The 21,393-nt window shown below is 32.3% G+C and overlaps 2 protein-coding genes across 2 annotated transcripts; both read right to left on the bottom strand.

The window, feature by feature from the left end:
• Positions 1-7,157: 7,157 nt before the first annotated feature.
• On the bottom strand, positions 7,158-11,302 carry LOC101219817 (protein HOTHEAD). The gene is made up of 6 exons (XM_004143947.3): positions 10,946-11,302; positions 9,692-10,031; positions 9,192-9,493; positions 8,314-8,702; positions 7,515-8,080; positions 7,158-7,363 (listed from the first exon to the last, which is right to left on the bottom strand). The coding sequence occupies exons 1-6, from the start codon at positions 11,028-11,030 to the stop codon at positions 7,309-7,311; spliced, it is 1,737 nt and encodes a 578-aa protein (XP_004143995.1). The 5' UTR covers positions 11,031-11,302; the 3' UTR covers positions 7,158-7,308.
• Positions 11,303-13,098: 1,796 nt separating this feature from the next.
• Positions 13,099-21,329, bottom strand: LOC101205586 (SPX domain-containing membrane protein At4g22990). The gene is made up of 12 exons (XM_004143889.3): positions 21,110-21,329; positions 20,944-21,026; positions 19,900-20,010; positions 19,483-19,603; positions 18,526-18,837; positions 18,240-18,347; positions 17,654-18,108; positions 16,435-16,733; positions 15,422-15,600; positions 14,649-14,839; positions 14,409-14,542; positions 13,099-13,810 (listed from the first exon to the last, which is right to left on the bottom strand). The coding sequence occupies exons 3-12, from the start codon at positions 19,950-19,952 to the stop codon at positions 13,572-13,574; spliced, it is 2,091 nt and encodes a 696-aa protein (XP_004143937.1). The 5' UTR covers positions 19,953-20,010; positions 20,944-21,026; positions 21,110-21,329; the 3' UTR covers positions 13,099-13,571.
• Positions 21,330-21,393: the final 64 nt, after the last annotated feature.

Raw genomic sequence — 21,393 nt, 5'->3', positions numbered from 1 at the left:
CAAAAACAGAGTCAATAGTTTTCTAAATGTTTGTCTAAGTACCAAGTAATTATTACGAAAGTAATTATGACTCTCTCGTAGAGATTTTGTCAAGACTTCACGAGGAAAAGAGATAGAAAGACATAGTTTCTTCGTCATTTAACAAATGCTAGAAAGTTATGAGCGTCTTTTTTCTTGTAAAATTTCACCAAAACTTTGCGGAAAAGAGAAGAGAAGATAGTGAGTGATAACTTACTCTGTCATTTGATAATTATTAAGAATTGATGACTCTTCTTTAGGCCTTTTTAAGTGTAAGGTTCACATCTCCCTTATCTGAATTCTAAATAGTGCTATCATCCATAAATTTAAGAATTTTTTTTTGTTCATTTTATTATATTTGAAAAATGATTCTTTTTCAAAAATTACTGAAAAAAAAAAGACAAATTGTTTACCCTCACAAAATTATTAAGAAAATTGTAAAAAGTAATAAATTTGACAAAATATTTATAACATATAGCAGAATTTTCGCCTTTTGTTCTAGTTCGTAAATATTTTAATTTATTTTGTTATTTTAAAAATGTTCCAGATTATTATTTATTATTAGTTTTTTTTATATATAAAATTGTTATTCAAACTTATAATTCCACTGTCAGAACATACAATAAAATACATTTAACTTGACCTTGACTTATTGTTTGGTTGTGATGTGTGGTTTGATTTAACTAAAAAGTAGAAGTATAAAAGATTCAGATCCCGTTTAATTCATGATTCATTTTTATTTTTTTAAAAATACAGAAAGATAAAACAACGGGCGAATAATGCATTTTTAAAAACAAAAAAAAGTTGTTATTTCTTTATTCTTATATCTTGTTTTTAGAAATTGTGAACATCACATTCACTATTGTATTTTTAAATTCACAACAAAATAAAAATTTTAAATTTAGAGGAATTGATTTTTGTTTTTTAAAATAATTTTTATATCACTAAGGAAAGCCTAAACTTCACCACTATATATTAGATTTTTTTAAAGTATAAATTAGATCTCTCTAAACTCGGACACACATTTAAAGTGGTGCTACTCAGTTTTGTTTCATTTCGTTTTTCTTAAACCTTCAAAACAAGAAACCGTTTTCAGAAAATAAGATTGCTTAATTCAACACTTAATTGTTGAGAGTACTACTGAATCTTGTGGGATTTTGTATGTTAATTGTTTTTCTGTAGAGTGTATTCTATCAATTTTCCCGTAAACTTTCCACCAGTACTTTATAGGAGCAAAAACAGATAGTCATAGTTTCCTAATCGTTTGACAAGCACCAACAAGTTACAACTCCTTGTACTACTTTTTCTTGTAAATATTTTGTCAAGACTTTACAAAAAAAAAAAAAAAAGACTGGGAGTCATAGTTTCTTGATCATTGTTTAACAAATACCAGGAGATTATGATTCTTTGTCCTTTTCTCTCTCGTAAAATTCTCACCAAGACTTCACGAAAAATAATAAAAAGACAAAGAGTCATAACTTAACTTACTTCTCGTGTTTGCTTGATTATTACTCAGAGAATTGAAGGCACTATTCTTTAGATCTTTTAAGGAGTAATGCTCTATGTCCAAGAACACAGAGTCCCAACATCCCATGATCTAAATCCTAAGCTTGGAGCCTTCACACTTTGAGGATGAGCCGACCTCGCATAATTAACATTTTTTTCTCAATTGAGTTTGGAGGTAAAGCAAAACCAGATGAAGGGCAACTCTCCTTTGGCAGGACATGAAAGCTAAACCATAATTTGCCTGCCAATGGAGAGAAGCCCTTCTGCTAGTTTGCTTAATCAATAATCTATAAAACTATGCATGATCTTGGGTCTATAATATTTATGAAGATGGAGAAATTGGAGCTTATACTTTTATGCAGCGCCACGGTTGAGAGACCTTTATAGGAAACTCAAATTTCTTTTATCAGGAAAGAGAATATTGGATCATAAGCATTATGCCATTGGATATCCTTTTCATTCCTTACATTATTATTCTCTTTCCTTTTAAAAGAACCCTAATTTCTCTTACAAATTCTTCTTATCATTTCTCATCTCTCTTTCTTCTTGAAAATGAAAGGGCTAGAACGGGCAATTGACGATAAAAAAGAAAGTTATGGAGAGAAGACACAAATGCCTTTTCTTTACCTCTACTAACCTCAAAATATAATATCCTAACTCATATTCGTTTTCACTTTTCCTCCTCTCCCCCTTTTCACCTTTCTCTTGTTTTCCTTTAAGCTAACGCTTCAAATGGTTCTTCACATCTTATAAAACAATTTTGGGGTCGAATATTTTTGCTGTCATCCAAGTGATCTGTTATTAACTAAAGTTAACATATAATTGTTAAACATTTATTACCCTTTCAAAAATCTCACTTTGGTAATGATGGAACTAAAAGTAGAGATCAATGTTAGATACACATACAAAATGTGCTTACTTTCATGTAACTAAGGTTGAAATTTCTCACATGGTCAAACATAGTTCAATTAACGGAGATGAGTGATGAGTGTGTTAGTAAGAACTCAATCAATGGTTTGAATACTTCTACCTCCAATTGTCCTTAAAAATAAGTTAGAATTTCTTTCTATTTTTACTTGATTATGGTTTGTTGGGAGGAGATCATCGAACATATTTTAGCTAAGTTAGAAATATAATATACGAAATTTTATATTTAGACATATAATCCCTCAGCCTTCAAAATGGTCTAATAGATCCTTGAATTCTCACCTTTTGTATCATAGGATTCACAAAATATTAATTTTGCATCCACACTAGTTTTCTTATCTATTTGAAAATGTTAAAACTAAATGTTATATAAGACATTAAGTTTAACTTTTGTATATACAAGTACTATTAGACATCTTTCAGTTTTCTTAGGTCTATATCAACTCATTTAAAATAGTTATGCTTATTGGAGTGAATGAAAAGTAATAAAACAAATGAATTAAAAAGGTTTAGTAAAAAGGAAGGTTAGAAGTATAAATCTTGAAACTTAAAAACTAATTAAAACATAATCAGTCATCGAAGTCAACTTATAACTTGGACACCAAATTGAAATAATTTCCCTTTAGTTTGCTTTTTACTAATTAGAAGTTTTGTTGGATATATATATATATATATATATATAAGCATTTCAGTTTCCTCTCAAGTTTTCTCGATTATGTCTTTTACACACTTTCTTTTTAGAAAAACTTAATTTCCTAGATAAATTATAGAAACAAAAATTAGACTTCGAAAATTAAAAAATATATTTGAAAACTAATTTGTTGTTTAAACTTATATTTCAAACATAAAACATACCTCAATCTTCCTACTCGAAGAAGAAGTCTACAACAAAATACAATTAATTTGATTTTGGCTCGATTGTCTCGGTGGTGATGAATGGTTGGGTTTAATTAAAAAAATTAAAAACCAAAAAAGATTAAACATTATGATTATATATTAACTTTTTTTAACAGTATAATTTAGATATCTCTTCAAATTCGGAAACACTAGGAAATAAAATAAAATAATAATAACAATATTAAATTTTTCTTAATTTTCTTTTTGGAGATCCAAATAGAGGAATCGTAGTAAATAGGCAAAAAAAAAAAAAAATTGAAACTATCACCGAAATATAGAAAAAAAAACTCAAATAAATTATAGAAAATTTGATGATTTTGCTAGTGTATAAATAGTTTAATTTTTTTTATTATATTTGAAAATGTTCCATACAAAATATTCACACCCATTTCGTTTTAGTTTTTATATTTCTCTAAAACCCTATATTGTCCCCAACGCTTCCATTTAATCCATAATTACTAACGATAATCCATCTTTAATTAGTTTATAATTCTTTTTTCTTCAACGCTCTCTTATATAAACATGATGACCAAATTGGAGTCCAATCAAAGTTTTGAATCAAAGGTTCTTATAGTACGTACGGTGCTATTAGCAAAACGAAATATTATTGGACTTTTTCATTATTTTGCTGTTAAAAAGTATCTCCTCTTCAACTTCATTTTCATTGTTATGGAAAGAACCAGTTTTGAAACTTAACATTCCGTGGGATGTTTTAGAAATTGTTCAATGTTTTGGAGATGAGATTACGGTAGAAAAAAAAGATTCTCCTTATAATACTTTTTATAATCTTAGGTTAGAGTTAGAGTATGTTGGTGTAGGAACTTTAGCTGATTTGATCAAACAACGAAATAAAATGTCTGAAGATTATGTGAAAGAGTACCGTCTTAAAAATGATACTTAGAGAGGGCCTATCTTGCGTTCATCGTGAGGCTTTGCATGTCGACCTCATCAAGCCAATTAAAAACATTCTAGTATTCCCTCAACGTGAATGGGAAGATGAAGTTGAAGATTGCTGATCAACTTTGGACTTTCATATTTGAGGCACGAGAAAATGGATGATCAAGAGGGAATAGTTTGTAGTGTACCACAATATATATGTCACCTGAATTAGCATTTGATATGGTCCTTGGGTTACATTTTGGTTGAGATGCTTTCGGGAGAATCTGTCATGTTAGATTTAGATTGAAGTTAACGTTTAATATTCTAAACTTTTAATTTAATTTCTATTAAGTAAGTAGTAAAGATTTAAACGTACTACCCTAAAATTGAAAATTTAAAGATTTACGTTGTTAAGATCGAATTAAATAAGCTCAAAGTCTAAATGTTCATATGCTTTACCATGTATCTAATTTTTAATAAGATTTCAGATATGTCTACAAAAAAATTTAAAATACTTTTCGTCCCTAAATTTTTATATACATAAGTAATAATTTTAGTGTTTGGAAATTAGTTTGTAACGATTTAGTTCATCTTTTTATAAATTTAATAGTATTTAGTTCATACACTTGAATAAGTATCAATTTAGTTATAAGTATAAATATTTAGTCCTAAGTAGTGCTATTATTTAATGAAATATTTTACAAATTTAGATCGAAAATATTAATTAATTTGTTACATAATTAAAATCATGAGCGGATCTATTAAGAGGTCAGGGGCATCGTGACCTTCACATTCCCAATTTTTATATTTTAATATTAATTTTGAAGCGTTAAATTACAACATATTTTAAATAATGTTTATTTTTACTATATTATACCTTTAGTATAGTAACTATGTTTTCTTCTAAAACCTCAAGGTCTTGTGTTCAAATCTCATCTACTACAATTATATTATTTTCTAATTTTAAAATTTGACGTTTTCTCCAAATTTCCTTACCATAGTTTTTTTTTTTTTTTTGTTAAGAAGCATATTTTTCAATTCTTATTCAAAATAATCTAAAAACAAATACCAATTTTCAAAAACTAATTTTTGTTCTGTGTACGGCAACAATTTTGTTTTATTTTTATCTTGTCATCTACTTTTTACTGATATTTTAAAATATCAAATGCTACCTAAAATGCAAAAAATATCAAATGCTACCTGAAATGCAAAAATCTAAAACCCAATTTCAGATTTTAAGACAAAAGTTAATTGGTCACTTCTTATACTAACTTAAGCTTGTGGTAGAGTATGTAAGCTGGACACCACACTAATACAAGGATTTTTTTATGTACGTAAACTCGAAGAATAGACAGCCACTGGAAAACTGCGTGCAACTAAAGCCCGAAGTAGGAGAGATCTTAATACCAAAGTACCAGCCGTTGTAAAATTATGTGGAGGGTTTGTTGTTGTCCGTTCATCTCCGGAAGAAAGGGCAACATTTTGAAGCAAAAATTAACTATTTGTCATCACCCTTAATCATTGAAAGAAACACCAACCGCAAAAAATCGCACTCAGTTAGTTGTGTCGATCGATTTCTTGATCTCCACCATCAAGAAGGTTTGTCCAAAGAAACCTTGGCAATCGTCGGCCAAAACTCTCTGCATGAATCAGAAAAAGAATAGATCAATTAAGAAAAGATATAAAAGGGGAAAATGATTTTTGAAACCAAACATAAAAACAAAAAATTAAAAATTAAAATGGAAAACTAGCCTCATTGTGTCTGGGTTTGGAAGCCAACTAGGTTTCTCTAGAGCATAAAGTTTCAGGTCCAAGAGAGACCACACCGTCTTAACATCCCCATGATTTGAATCCTGAGCCTACATCTTTACGTTTGGAGGATGTAATTCTTTTTCCTTCTTTTTTTTTCTTTCTAATAAGTTATGAGAGTCGTTGTTTTGAACAGTAAAGCAAAACTAGATGAAGGGCAACTCTCCTTTGGCAGAACATGAAAGTCTAAGTCATTATGCCTGCCAATGGAGAGAAGCCCTTCTACTAGTCGGCTTAATAAAATATATAATATGTAACATTTGCATCGCTTTGAGTATGTCTGTGTGTGTGTATATATATATATATGAAAATGGAGGGAATTGGAGCTTATACTTTTATACAGCACTACGATTAAGAGACCTTTATAGGGAACTCAAATTTCATGCGAAAAAAGAATATGGGATCCTAAGCATATACCATTGGATATCCTTTTCTTTACTTACATTATTATTCCCTTACCTTGTAGAAAGCCCTAATTTCTCTTACAGATTCTTCTACTCATACTGATTTTGACCTATCATCATTCTCATTTCTCTGCCTCGTGAATGAAGGTGCTAAAATGGTCAATGACCAAAAAGAAAGTTATGGAGAACAAGATAGAGATGCTTTTCTTTACCTATACTAACTTGGAATATCCTATCTCATATTCCTTTTTCTTTCCTCCCTTTTTCATCTTCTTACCTTTTACTATATATTATCTTCTTCTTTAAAGTTGGCTATCTAAATGGTTCTTTAAATTTTGTAAAATGTTCTTGGGCCTTCAATGCGTGGACTATCATCCAAGTCATTTGTTATTATCTAATGAGTTTAACACATATAGTAATTAAAGCATGTATTACTATTCTAAAAGTTTATGTTCTGTCTTTACCCCATTATAAAATATCTCAAATTTAAAAGTATTTTACTATTTTTATTTTAGCACACTCTTAGTCATAGATAAACATAAACAATATTCCTTTTCTTGATTTTTTTTATTTGTGTGGGATGATTGCAAAAGTCATCAACAGTCGACTACATGAAATCACCAACAATAATGAAGGAATTATATGAGCATGCAAGGGATAGACATGATTAATTAAGTTTTAAACATGATTAATTAAATACATACACATAAAATTGAATTGACCTCTACTGAATTTTATCTCAATAATTTCATAAACTTGTATGATGTTTGAAATGTGCAACAAAATTACATAAAATTAACTGCAAAAAGAACAATATCATATATATATATATATAAGCATTGATAAAGATAATATTTTCTCTCTCATTTTATTTTTGGTGTCTGATTTTAAGCCTTTCCCTCAATATTCTTACTCCCACGTACCTGCAACATTGACAGGAAGAACCAATTAATTAGGTTATCTCCTGATAGAATTAAACCTCCACAACTTGGACGTCAAAAGCACAAGTCTTGCTAGTTGGATAAATTTTAAAAAGTAAACCATAGGGAGAATAAGGGAAATTAAAGAAAATACCTGCCAAGCATCATCACCGTAGCCTGAGGGTTAGTTCCAGGCGAATCATGAAAAGTTGATCCATCAACAACCCTTAACGAATCCACTCCAAATACCCTATAATCCCTATCCACCACCGCTCCTGTCTGACAACCGCCGTGGTAATGCCAGATCGTCATCACCGTGTCCCTGCAGTACTGCTCCGGCGACCTTGACAAGTTCTCGTGCTTCGGCAGCAGGTTGATCGGTGCACTCGCCGTCATGTTCAGAAGCGTCGCTACCGAAACGTTGTCGTATCGGAACCTGGAGAAGGATTTTGAATCGATTATGCGGCGGATTAGGTTGATGCCAGCGACGCAGCGGTGGAGGTCAGTGGGTTCTTTGAAGTAGTTGAATGTGACGGACGGGTTGTCGTTCGGGTCTCGGGTTCGGAGCTCCAGATGACCAGAGGAAATTGGACCCATTATTTTTTCGAGGATGAAGCCTCCTCGGAATGCGGCTTCGTTAAGTTCCTTCATTGCTTCTGTGGCTTTGGCTATGGCTTCCGCCGTTCTTTGCTTCGGTGGTACTGTCGATAATTGCCCGATCTGCCCAATGTTTTTTTAATTTTTTACCAAGTAATCACCTTTCTTTTCTTTTTCTTATTTTCTAACTAAAAGGTGTTTTTGAAATCAAGAGTAACAATGTAACTTTTGAAATTATAAGGTATTTACTGAAACAAATTTAACCTTGGATAAATAGGGTGGATCCTAAAAATCTTAGGACTAAACTCCTTTAACCTTTATTATTTTATCTTATATAGCCTCGAATGTGTACGTACCTTAGGAGAGAACATGCCGAAGTCTCTGGTAGAAGGGCCGCCGGCGAAGTTCTCGCCACTGGCGGCTTCAATGTACGTTCCGTTTTGGGTAATTCCGACAACCTCAATCAGCGACACCTCCACCGGAACGGGGGATGGAACGAAAACGGCGTTCATTGGGTTATCGGACACACTCTGCCCCACCATGGGATGGTCCAAAACCACTGTTATATTATGGGCCTTAAGATGTTGGGCTGGACCCAACCCACTTAGCATTAGAAGTTGTGGGCTTCCAAGACAGCCCGCTGATATGATTATTTCACTCTTGGACCCATACTTAAGGTAGGCTCTGTGTTTTATTCCCTTCGAGTCCTCAAACACCACTCCGTGGGCCTTGGGCCTTCGTTTCCCTATTCATAAAGCAGGTAAACGATAAATGATATCAACGAAAGAGATCGAGAATATTAGTACATCTTGCATTAATGGCATTTTCGTCAAATATATATACATATATAATATAACACAACCATAAACCATAAAATAATGGGACATTTGAGGACATTTTCAAATATAGTAAAAATGAATTATAATATTTATAAAATATAACAAAAAATTTTATCTAACAGTAATAAAAATTTATTACTGTTTATCATTTTGGACCTTCTTTCCAAATTTTTCGGGTTTAAAAGCTATCAATCATTGATAATTTTCTATTTGTTACCATCATGAATGCTTCTTCCTAATTTTTTCAAATTAAAAAAATATCAATAATAAGTTAGAGTTTATCTATATTTATATTTGGTTTGGTTGTAATTATCCAATGAAGAGCCATAATTATAACACACACGTATATATATGACAAAAGAAATGTAATGTAAGGGGAGGATAAAATGAGGTACCTAGACTTGGAAAAATGATTGAACGGGCAGTGGCGTAGAGTAAGACATTTAAATTGGAAGGATTGGCATAGGACAAAAGATCAGCAGCGGTGTGTCGATGGCCATGATGATCGAAGATGGTGCCGCCCACTTTAGTACCGTATAGGTGATCGTAGGTGAACCCATTATTAGGCTTCACACCCGCTTCAATTAGACCGTCCCTCACCGCCGATTGCCACTCCCCCATCGGCGGTTCGAAGGCCACCACTCTCTCCACCCACTCGTATGACTCATTCACCAACTTTCCCTCCCATCCCGCTCTCCTATACAAACAAAAACACAAATACATTCACAATTTTATTTATGTTATGGTTTTATTCTAAATGTCAAAACAACTAAAAATATTACTATATTTGAAAATATTTTGGTACTTTTTATTAGTTACTTGTGAATTTGTTCAAACAATGCCAAATTATTTTTAGTTTGCATAATTGTTGAAATTATTGTAGTGAAATGAGAACCTGACATAATCAGGGGAGGCGCGTGTGTAAAATCCGGCATTAAGGCAGCTGCCGCCGCCGAGAACACGAGCGCGTGAGTTGATAACACCGTCCTCCGACACGAAACGTTGCGACGGAGAAGAAGCAGACAAATCAGAAAGGGCAGCCCCAAAAGCCGATAAGTTGGTGATATTGGGATTTCCGTACGGCGAGCCACCACGTTCTAACACCAATACCTTATACTTTTTCGATAGGGTCGCCGCCAATGGGCATCCCGCCGTCCCACCTCCGACGATTATGTAGTCGTAGTATGATACCGTGGGAGCATCGGTTGCATTTCGCAAGAAACTAAATTTTGGAACTGTAAAAAGCAGAGGAACTATTAAATGGATTTCCTATTTCCTATATAATAAAGCAAGAGATTAATAACTTCAAATTAACCCATCAACTTAAATTATGAAAATACACCCAAAAAAAGTGTTAATAAAATATTTTGAATATATTACCCCTGAATTTTGCTCACAATTAACCTCCAAATCCATCCAAGTAAAAGTTGGAACTTCAAATCATTTAGGTTATCACAATATCCCTTTTTCCTTGACAACATCTGACAAAAATACTTTTTATTTGCTAATGACAGATCAAAATAATAGTGTAACTTTTGGAAAGAGGAGAAGAAGAAAGGATTATACTTCGGTAATAAAAATTAAAAAAACGTTAAGACAATATATATGAAAAGAATTTGCAAATCTCATAGGTTAAATTTTTTTTTAAATATTTTTTAAAAAATTGGGTCACTTCAATACAAAAAATCATGTTATTTAGCAAAAAAAAATTTCAAAAGAGTATATAAATATATTTATCCTGAACTTTAAAGTGATAGGTGAGAACAACTACTTTGAGTTAATTAAGTGAATTTAATTAGTTGATATCACCTACCATATAGAATTAAATTAGTTTAGTTCATTATTCCATATATTTTTCTATACTTTTAAAATACTCCTCATTTGTCCCTACACTTCTAAAAAGTAATGATTTCAATATTTTTAATGAACCAAATAGTCAACTTTTATAAGTACACCTCAGAAAAATAAACAAAAATAACATCGCCAAAAAATTGAAAATTCAAAAACTAAAAACTAAAATAAACCAAAATAAAAAATAGTATCCCAAGAAATGAAATTTAGAGTTATTTTTTGCAAATCCAACCTATCAAATTATTATAATCGGATTAAAAGGTTAGACATTTGAATTATTTAAAGATAAAGAGGATACCTTGGTGAGAGGAAGAAAAACCATGGAAGAGAAGAAAAGCAGTAAGAGCAGAAGTGAAGAATTCACCCCAAACAGAACCACTCATTTTGTTGTCAACAAAAACAAATATAATGAAATGAAATGAAGCCCAAGAAAAAGAGTGGTTTATATATAAAGTACTTCTAGCAATAGACTAAGCTGTGAGTACAATGGGGAGAAATTACAGAGGGAATACAAAGATTATTTTCTCAGCAATATCGGAGAAATCAAAGAAGAAAGAGACTTAAAGAAAATGCACACTTTGTGAAACTCCTAAACTATTACGATGCCTTCGCTTTGACAATGGTCTTTTTTTTTGGGGGGGGGGGGGGGGGGGGGAGGGGAGGGGGAATCTGAAAGAAATTCTAATAAACTGAAAGAAAGAGAGAGATGGATTGTAGTAATTGCGAGTTGTAAGTGAAATGGCAAATGCTTTATCATCATCGGGGACTGCGATTTGGATTATATAAAAATGTCAACGCAATGAATTTCATGAATATGATTATACCTTCTCTATTTTCTTGTAGATTGTTTTTTTTTTTTTTTCTGAAAAGAAGTGATATAAAGTGTAATAAATTTATCCCACCTAATTCATTGCTAATTAGGGTAAAGATTGAAAGTTGGAGTAATATGCTTTTATAAGGCTATATAAGCTTAAACAGAAGATATATAATAGACAAGAAATTTGTGAAGATTAACAGGTGTTTAATTTTAAAAAATAAATCATTTTAGAAAAAGTTGAGGTACAAGCACTACTATTTTAAACATTTTTTTATATAGAAAAAAGTTCGAATAGAAATGAAACTTTAGATATTTTTCTCTTAACCTAATTCAAAAAGTCATAAATGAAAGTGAATAATATAATTTATATTATTTTATTAAGAGAGAGTGAGTTTAGAAATGGGGTAAGTATCTATAAAGGGTAATATAAAGTTAAAGCTTTTTTTTTGTTTATCAAAGAGGTGAAGTAAAAAAATTGAACTAATTTCAATCTTGAAATCAAAATTTTATGTCAAATAAACTATATTTATTAATATAAGTCTAGAGGTAAATATAAAAGAAAGGAAACAATCATTAGTTAAAACTTTTATTTTTAAGCACAATTTAATTTAATAATTTTATCTATATCAATACATATAATAATTGTACAAAATCTCTTATTTAGTCCTAAGAAAGAAAAAAGAAATCACTTCGACAGCACTTTTCACACATTTTTACTAATTTTTTAAAACTTTTATTTAGTTCACAAACGAGTTATCTAAATCTCAATAACAACTTGCAAAATAAACAAAGACATTTAAATCCTAAACATCACTTATCATGCATATCCAAATAAGACATTTAAATCAAAACTTATCTTGCATATATTCAAATCAAATGAATTTATTAACTATCTCAAACATTTAAATCAATGTAAAACAATATACCGATTGAAACAAGTCATAATAGTTACAACTAAGTAGCTTTTATTGAATTAATTTCAAATACCTACTTTGATTTTTTTAGGGTAATAAATTATTGAATTAATTTCACCACAATTAACAAAGTACTATGTTTTAAGAATTTAATAATAGTATGATAAATTTGAATGTAACTTGGTGGATAAAAGCATTACTACTTTAAAAGTTGATGTTTCAATATCTACCTTTCAATTGTTATATATTTTAATTACTTAATCAAAAGGTACTACCAAAAGCAATGATCAATAAACAAACAATTGTGAAGTACCATCAAAGGAGGCTTTAATTGAAATCAACGACTCATTAGAAGTTAGCTCAACTTCATTTAAATCTCAGTCATTCCCACTTCCATTCTTGTAGCTGCACATTAATTTCTTATTCCAAGAAACAATAAATGGTAGTAAAAATCTGTTGAAGTAGACGTGCTACTTTTTCTTTCCAAGCGTACCATAGATAATTATATTTATACATTAAAAGGAAATAAAAAAGTAGAAAAAATACAACTACTAACATTATTCATTTCATTTTAATACCAACCATATTTTAACTTAGAAGTAGGAGGTTTAGGTTCCATCTTCTACCCACTCATTTGTTGAACTGAAAAAAACTACAGTTTATTGTCGTTGTAGTCAGCACTACGAAGTAGTCAGCACTACGAAGAAAAGACAGTTCATCACTTGTAAAGACCCAAAATGAATTTTATTAGCATGAGATTACAGTTTGAAAACCCTACAATAATGGCAGCCTCCAGCTAAATTTGGACCATTCTTATGCATTTTCTATTTACTAATTCTAAAACGTAAATGAGTGGTCCATAATCTCTCAGTGTGCTTTTTTTTTTTCCAATAAGCAGGAGGAAGAACAATAAACTTTAAACAAAATCTTATAAATCTACAAACATAGACATCCAGATAAATAATCTCTACTTCTAAGACGAGAACCTTCCTATCCCACATGTAAGACATATTACGTAGTGAGGGGAATATAAATTTAGAATCGAATAGATGATCTGAACTAGTGATCGCTTTCATTGAAATGACACTAGCAAGTGCAAAGAAAGAAAAATGGAGGAATAGTGGCCAGTGAGAAAGAATTGAGGATTTTGACGGATAGAAGAAACCAAATGTAATGAGCTATGACTACTATCATCAGTATAGAGAGTTGTAGGTGTAGCAGGTGGAAAGAATGGAGACTACACAAATGAGGAGGGAGGGAATGAGTGTAACATTCAAGAGCCTACTTCGGCCTAAGTAACCAGCAAGGGTTATAGTTCCATCTGCAATTACTCGCGCAATAGTCCCAGCTTCTGTTGATAACAATCCACCATTATATGTACCACGTGAAAGTCGAGATGACATGACTCGTGAGAGAAGTGCAAGGTTCACGCCTGTTTCAGACAAGATCAAAAGAAAATTTATGTCATTCCCAAATGAAAGGGGGACAAAAAGGTAATCCTTGATGATAAAACTTCTGTGTGTGGTTGAGCTCTAGGAAAATAGCAAAATCCTAAACCAAAAGAATACCATAATCCAAATAAGATAAACAAGTTTCCAAGCATATTTCAGTTAAATCCCTTGTATGTTCTATTTTTAACAGTTGTTAAGTAAAATAGAAATAAAAAATAAAAAATTCAGTAAATATTTTCACCAAGTGAACAAAATTCTCAGATTTTTTTAATTTTTCAAATCTAGATTGCAAGAGTTTGAGAACTTCTTCAGACTTCCTTGTATAAATATTTTCCTCACTAGCCAAAGGAGAGGGGAAAGATTTTCTAATAAAAGAGAAATGCTTGGTGCATGAGCTTGCACCTCTCTAAAGATCATCGGTGTAGTCCAAAATGCACCTGTGTATTTTTTTTTTTGTAAAACATTTTAATATGTTACCGATCAACTTTTATAACACAGTCAAACATCATTAGAAGTTGAAAAATGTTTAGAATTAATAAGTTAATTAAAAACATGAACAATATTTAGTAAATTCCTGACCTTCAAGCACTTCTGCCGACACAAACATGATAAGTCCAGAGCCCACATATTGAACCACAGAGTATGGAACTATTACATTGAAGCTTAAAAGGATGCCTATCAAGACAAGAACTTCTGACACCAACAGTATTTGTCTGCAAGGAAGTTGTTAAAACAAAATACGTGAGAGAAGTTAGTTCAAGGGAAGAAAGTTTTTAAAATCAACAAACGTGTTCTCCATAATCCCTTTGAAGTAATTACCTATCTTCAAACATGTTGCTAATGTAACTACCAACAAAGATATTCACCGGGAGAACTGTCAGACCAAGGCATGCCAGAAAAATTGCCACAGAGCTTGTGGACCAACCGAAGTAGTATGTGGTAACAACACTAGACTCCGAAAGCAAAACTTCCATTGCATATTTGAGCATGAAATATATCAATAATTGAACCTGTTGACATCATATGCTCAGTTAAAATATGATGACAGGAAAACTCAAAAGAAAGAGTTGTGTAAAGGAAATGGAAAACATCATTTTAAAATAACAGTAGCTACCTAGATAGAAAGGTTTATCTTTAAAAAGAAAAATAAAAAAACATTTAAGAAGAAAGGGAAGAAAAAAACAGGGCCATTCACAACAACAATAAGTAGATTATTTTATGTACTGACAATGTGAACAACATCAGTCAGCAGTACAATCCCACAGGATAAAGAATTTCAGTTTTGGTTTTAAACGCCCTGTATTATGAATGTAATGTGACAATTTGTTGAAATGCTTTTGAAAAATTGCACGACCATAAACAAAACTTGAGTGCCACAAAACATTTAAACCACAAACAAAACTCATGGAAAACAATTGTTGGTATGAAAAAGACATGCACTTTAGTCACATAATTTTCAATAATTTATTCAAATCCTCAAAGGCTAAAAAAACTCATCATGAAGACACCAGATATATCATATCAAATCAGTTAATTGAATGATAATGAATTATGTAAAACCTCCCAAGTACTTTCTAGACTATAGTAGGTACCTTAACAGAAGGAGTAAGTAATCTATAAGCTGAGCCAATAGAGGTCACTGGTAGGCGAGATTCCTCGGGCGCTTCTTCACTGTCATCAACTTCTGGGTCACCATCTTCATCTGATGGCTTCTCCAGTGAAGTTATAAGCAATGGCTGGTGAAGACCCTTTTCGAGTGTATCATTTTGAACTGATCGTTGGCATCGACATGAAATATAAATTTAGTGTTTTTTTATGATATGTGGATTACTTGACTCTAAGTAAATGTTAAGGTCCATATACTTCAAATTTTGAGTCTAACATGCTCTTCACCTATTTAACATATTTTAAAATTTACTAACCTATTAAACACAATTGAAAGTAAAGATTTTATTAGACATAATATTAAATTCCGAGCACATCTGATCTCTCTCATGGAAAGGAGCGAAGCAGGAAGGCTTGGTAAGCAAGCAGTTATGTAGGCTTTTTCAATATATGCTATATATTGTAGAGTTCTTTACCTGCCTAACAGATCCATTTATTTTTAGAAAATGTCCAATATGTCTTATAGACCTATTAGGGACAAAATTAAACAAAATTCAAAGATTGAGACAATTATAAATTTTAGAGACCTAAGACAAAAAAATCAAGTTTTAGGGACCAACAAGGTACTTTTGATCAAAGAACTATAAAACACAAACTTGAAAGTTTAGGAACTAAGTTTGTAATATAACCTAAAAATAAGATTGCTACTATGCGGAAGAAATGTGCAAAAGGAGTCACAGTCAGAGTAGTGAAAAGTTGCAACTGGACCAGTTTGCTGTACCTCACCAACAGGGTGTGTGGAGTTTTACTCCCCCATTCATTTATCTCTTTATCTAAATAGAAAAGACCCAATTGGGCCAGATAAAGTCTATTCTTTATTAAACTCGTACTTGACCTAACTCCATTCATTTATCTCTTTATCTAAATAGAAGGATAAATTAAAATGAAATGCATTCATGTGAACATTTACAAGATTGAAGTAATTAGCAAATAAAATTACCTTGATGTGATTCCTGTGGTGTATTCTCTTCACTTTCCCGTGAAGGTTCACGAAATGAGATACACAACCATATTAGATACATTAGCCACGCCACAGCCATAACCCAACCAGGCAAAGTGTTTTGATTAAAAGTAAGCTTGTAAATCTTAAACTTCGTTTGAAGTAATCCGGCCAGAGCTGGACCACAAGCCATTCCTAGAGCACTGGCACTAACAAAGCCTGCTGATGCTTGCATGCGAATTTTTAGTGGCACACAATCACTGATATAGCGCCTATTAACAGCCCGAGCAGAACCCAACCTGTATTACAAAAGAACAGTTTTGTCAGACATCATAAGTACGAATTAACATTTCTCAACACACTTCTTCAGTATCTCCCTACTAAAGACAACAGGAAGAGTTCAAAATCATTCTAGATTTTAGAGTCTCTTCTGAATATTTGTTCCACGCAATATAACAAAATAATGTCAACCATTCCCAAAAATGCAATCTCCCATTTTATGCAAGACTGACGAAGCAAGGTAGATAAAAATGACGAAGTAAGTTTTCATGATCAGGCCAAAACCCTGGTTAAACATTGGGAGAATCCTCCAAAAAGAGAGAAATAACTCTAAGTCTTCTAATTTATTAAGTTTAAAACCTCCTAAACACAATTCAAGGCATGGCTATTTAGACCTTGCAAGAAAATGAAACTAAAATTTTTTTGAAGTGCTAATCAGCAAAATAACAAAACATCACTAAAATGATTAACATGAAAAAAATAAGCCAATGTATTATTATTTATTCCCTACACCAAAAACTAACATCAGAAAAGGCACATCAGCTTAGAGACATAAACATCCTTAGATTATGGGCAGTCAGATGCCACACAGCACTGTGGATGTATATCTAAATGGAATAAACCATATATGAAATAAATAAACAATTTAGGGCAATTCTGTGCAATTCTGTGCAATCATTTTCTTATTTTCTCCAGTTGGCAGTAAGTGGCATGCCTGGAGGAAATTTATTGATGCACAGATGCTTGGAGTCTCAAGGTCATATGAGGTTCTGAATGCAAAAGAAAAGGATGCCACCAAAAGACAATTTATGTGAAATTCTAGAACATGTTGAACATGATGAATGATAAAAGTATGGACATTGTAAGAGACTATTCTAATTAACTATTCAGTAGAGAAAAATAATAATAATAAATTAAAAAGATAAAAGAGATTCCCTACCCACAGCAAAGCCGTCCAATCAAAAGAACCCAGAGTGATTGAAGGTCATAAGCAAGAGCATATAACAAGTTCCCGAGAAAGAGAGCTATACTGCTAAATATTAGAGGTCTGAAGTAAGATCTATTCGACCATGCACTAAAATAAACTGATGAGAACACTTGTGCAACTGCCATTGCTCCAATTACAATACCACATACAGTCGCTGCAGCTCCAAGGCTCATGGAGTAGTCATCAGCTGTTGGGACTACAATATATGTATTGACCATGTATAGGAAGGTATTTGCGAGGTTCAAGAAAAGAGACATGGAGTGATAACTGCTATCATCGACTTGTTCCCCAATAGGAGCAGGCAATTCTTCCTGCATAATGAGGGCATGCTGTGCTAAAAAGTTCAGGAAGTTTGTTGAGTTACTTAGCCTGTCCACAGCAGCTCTAATTGAATCAATTACAGGGTCCTGCATATGGGAGTTGGAATAAATAAAAAAGATGAAGTAACTTTTTGAGTACTGCTAGACTCGTTAGGAAATCTATGAGAAGTGTTAACAACTAAACCAAGTATCAATAAAATGAGTGAACTCCTGCAAACCTGGAGAGGAAGAACAGGCTGATCATATATTGATAGATAGCTTCTTCCTTGACGGTCCTGGAGTTCATGCAAGTTCCGCGATATGGCTCCAACAACAGCTCCTATTCCCTAAAGTTCATTTTAGCTAGTGAAAATTCACGAAAATTAAGCCTATACGTGCCAAAATCAGACGTCCAACTAAGGATGTAAACAATATTGAGAATTCCAAGACGTCATATCTGAAGTCCCTTGAAGTAATATGAGACAAGAAGAATACAAAAATAAAACTCAGACTATGACATATTACCACGTGTTTGAAAACTTGCTGCAGCTGGGAGTAAGGATGGTTGGCCCGTGTTTTGACATAGTAATCGGTAAATTTATAGCCAAACCGCTTGTCAAATTTTTTCAAAATTTTACGCAGGCCAATTGCATTTATCTCAACAAAATATAGAAGCTTTAAAAGATCTTGGCCAGCTTCTCTGTAAGCTTCTCTCAATTCAGTTATCTGGGATATTTCAGGTTCTTCTTGAAGAACATCAAGCCGTTCATCAAGTTTGGCTATACGGCTTGCAAGAAGGCCTTGTTGCTCCAGCAGAAAAAGTACAATCTTCTCAATCTGATTTTTCACAAAAATGCATATTAAAGTTGTTAACAAATGTGAGCACAACTTAGATTACACAATTTCACAAATGTGAGCACAACTTAGATTACACAATTTCATATAATATATGTAGTTCCAAAGCAGCAAAGAAATAGTAAAAGTGATTTTCAGCACAGAAAATAATGCCAAAACCTAAATTCATGATTTGCACTCATAAAAGTATTCCACCACTTCAATTAGAAGGAAAGGAATTGTACATGGTTGAGTGCATACAGCATGCTATACAAACACACAATTCCAAAGAGAGATGGAGAGCAATTCCTGAGCCTCCTGCGTAATTTTCTTCCTGTCATATACACAAGGTTTATCTGCATGTGTGTGTGACTGCTGAAATTAATGGCATGATGCCACATTCAGTTCTTATGAGCTTACCGCAGAAAGAACAACAATCTAATGAAATTAGAAAATTCCTCATGCTAATCAGTTGAATTAGAGATTTGGGATTTATAACAATGAACTATCATCTACCAAGCAATACAATAAATTACTAACAAATTTTCAGATGACAAAGCATGGCAAAGAGATTAATCAACCACGTGCAGCATCACTTATCAAAGTCATGACTAACTCTTCTACATGAAAGGGATATGCAATATACACCTGGTTGTCCAGCATTCTTGAAAAATCCTTGAGAACGTGCCGACGATCTTGTGTTCCAACTTCCATTTGTTGAGCATATTGTTTTACCTTCTTCTTCATAAGTTTATAATTGATGTAATATCTGCACAAAAACAAAAAAAAATGAAACAGAATAACAGCAGCTATAGCATAATTAACAATTTCAAATAATATTTGGAAATTAATATTTCGTGTTTTTCCTTCCCTTCTCAAATGCAAGGGCAATAACTAAAAAAAAATTAAAAAATTAAAAAATCCTAATTCCATTTTAATCAATCTACTTTAGCTGTATTCTTAACTCAGACTATTTCCCTTGGATCAAAAGACTCATTACTAGCACAGATCACCAAAAAAGATAACTGAACGAATGCAAAACAAGTATTGGTGCATTGTACTCACCCTTGCCATTCTTCAATCTGTCTTTCCTTCAACTTCTTTCCAAAGGCAACCATCTTTTGATTTTTAAACTTCAGTACTCAAAACCAGGCCAAGAATACACAGAGATGCAGTCTGCAAGGAGATCAAGAAGTTATTGATACCATCACACAGTGAAATGCCTATTTTACTAGGACCAGTTTCTTGAATTCTTCACAGCATTTCATAACAATGAAGTGAGCCAAATAGTTAGGTGAGCTTTCATTGTCCCAAAAATAGATGAGGCTAAATCCTTGTGGGAAAACATTGAATATATAGAGCAGACAAATTAATATAGTTTAATTCACTCACAGAAATTAATATACAATTTGAGAAACAATGGACATCTCTTATAGAAATAGGAGCATAACTACTAAATTCTTAAGATACACCCAATACTCCATTGTATAATTCTAAAAATAAAAAAGTTTATAAACATGTGAGCATCAAACGTCACATTAAATACATACACTTACTACCCTAGTTCACATGCATACAAAGAGCTCCAAAAGGAAATTCCAATCCATTTCAATCAATAGCAAGCAATCCAATTCCATACCTCAATACAATTTTGAGAAAGAAACATATGCCAAAATAAAGAATAATGACAAAGGTTATAGAAATCGTCATTTCCTTAGATCGCAGTATCTCACAATTTCAAGATTAGATTAACACCTCCATAAACAACCTCACACGTACGCCAGGCAACAACGAACAAAAACTTGTGCGAAACAAGATAATATAAGAAGATATAGTTAAATCAAAGCTTAAACACACAACGCCATAGCTGAATGAATTAATCATGAATCTTAAGTTTACCTATTCACTCCAATCATAACCTCTACTTTGTTTGCTTAAATACTAGGAGAAGCAGGTTTATTCATAACAACAATAACAGAGTACTGAAACAGACGAAAAGAAGGTAAAATCAACATATACAGAAAAATTCGTTTTCACCTCTCGCCAATAAAAAAATTCCACAAACACGAACGAGATAAATGAAAATCAAAATCAAACAAAGCACCTTACCGTAATAAAGCTAAAAATCTGGAAACTCGGATTGAGAAAGAGGTGAAAACGAGAGGTTTAGATGACCGTCAACGAACTTGTTTCTAGAAATGGAAACAAACGAGAAAACAATCTTCATTAGCATGCAAAACAAGGAAATGGCAGCGAAGAAAGGAGAAACACATACCTGAAAGATGGATCATGAAGACGAAGACAGCTCGAAAAACTGAACAGAGAATCCTGTTTTCGAATAAGATTGATGTTGTTTCGATACGCTTTTATGTTTCTTCCGTCGATTTAGAAATTTTGAAAAAAATGGCGAATCAAGAGGAGAAAGTTTTGGAAAAAGGCCACCGGGATGCGGATGCGGATGGGGATGGAGATGTTGTAATGTTATAATATGACTATGTCTTGGATTTATGGTTTCCGTGATAAATATAAATTAAATATAAATATAAATATTAAATAAAT

This window comes from Cucumis sativus, chromosome 5 (genome assembly GCF_000004075.3).
Source record: "Cucumis sativus cultivar 9930 chromosome 5, Cucumber_9930_V3, whole genome shotgun sequence".
Lineage (NCBI taxonomy): Eukaryota > Viridiplantae > Streptophyta > Magnoliopsida > Cucurbitales > Cucurbitaceae > Cucumis > Cucumis sativus.
The sequence above is the reverse complement of the archived record's forward strand: the minus strand, read 5'-3'. Positions and strand labels throughout refer to the sequence as shown.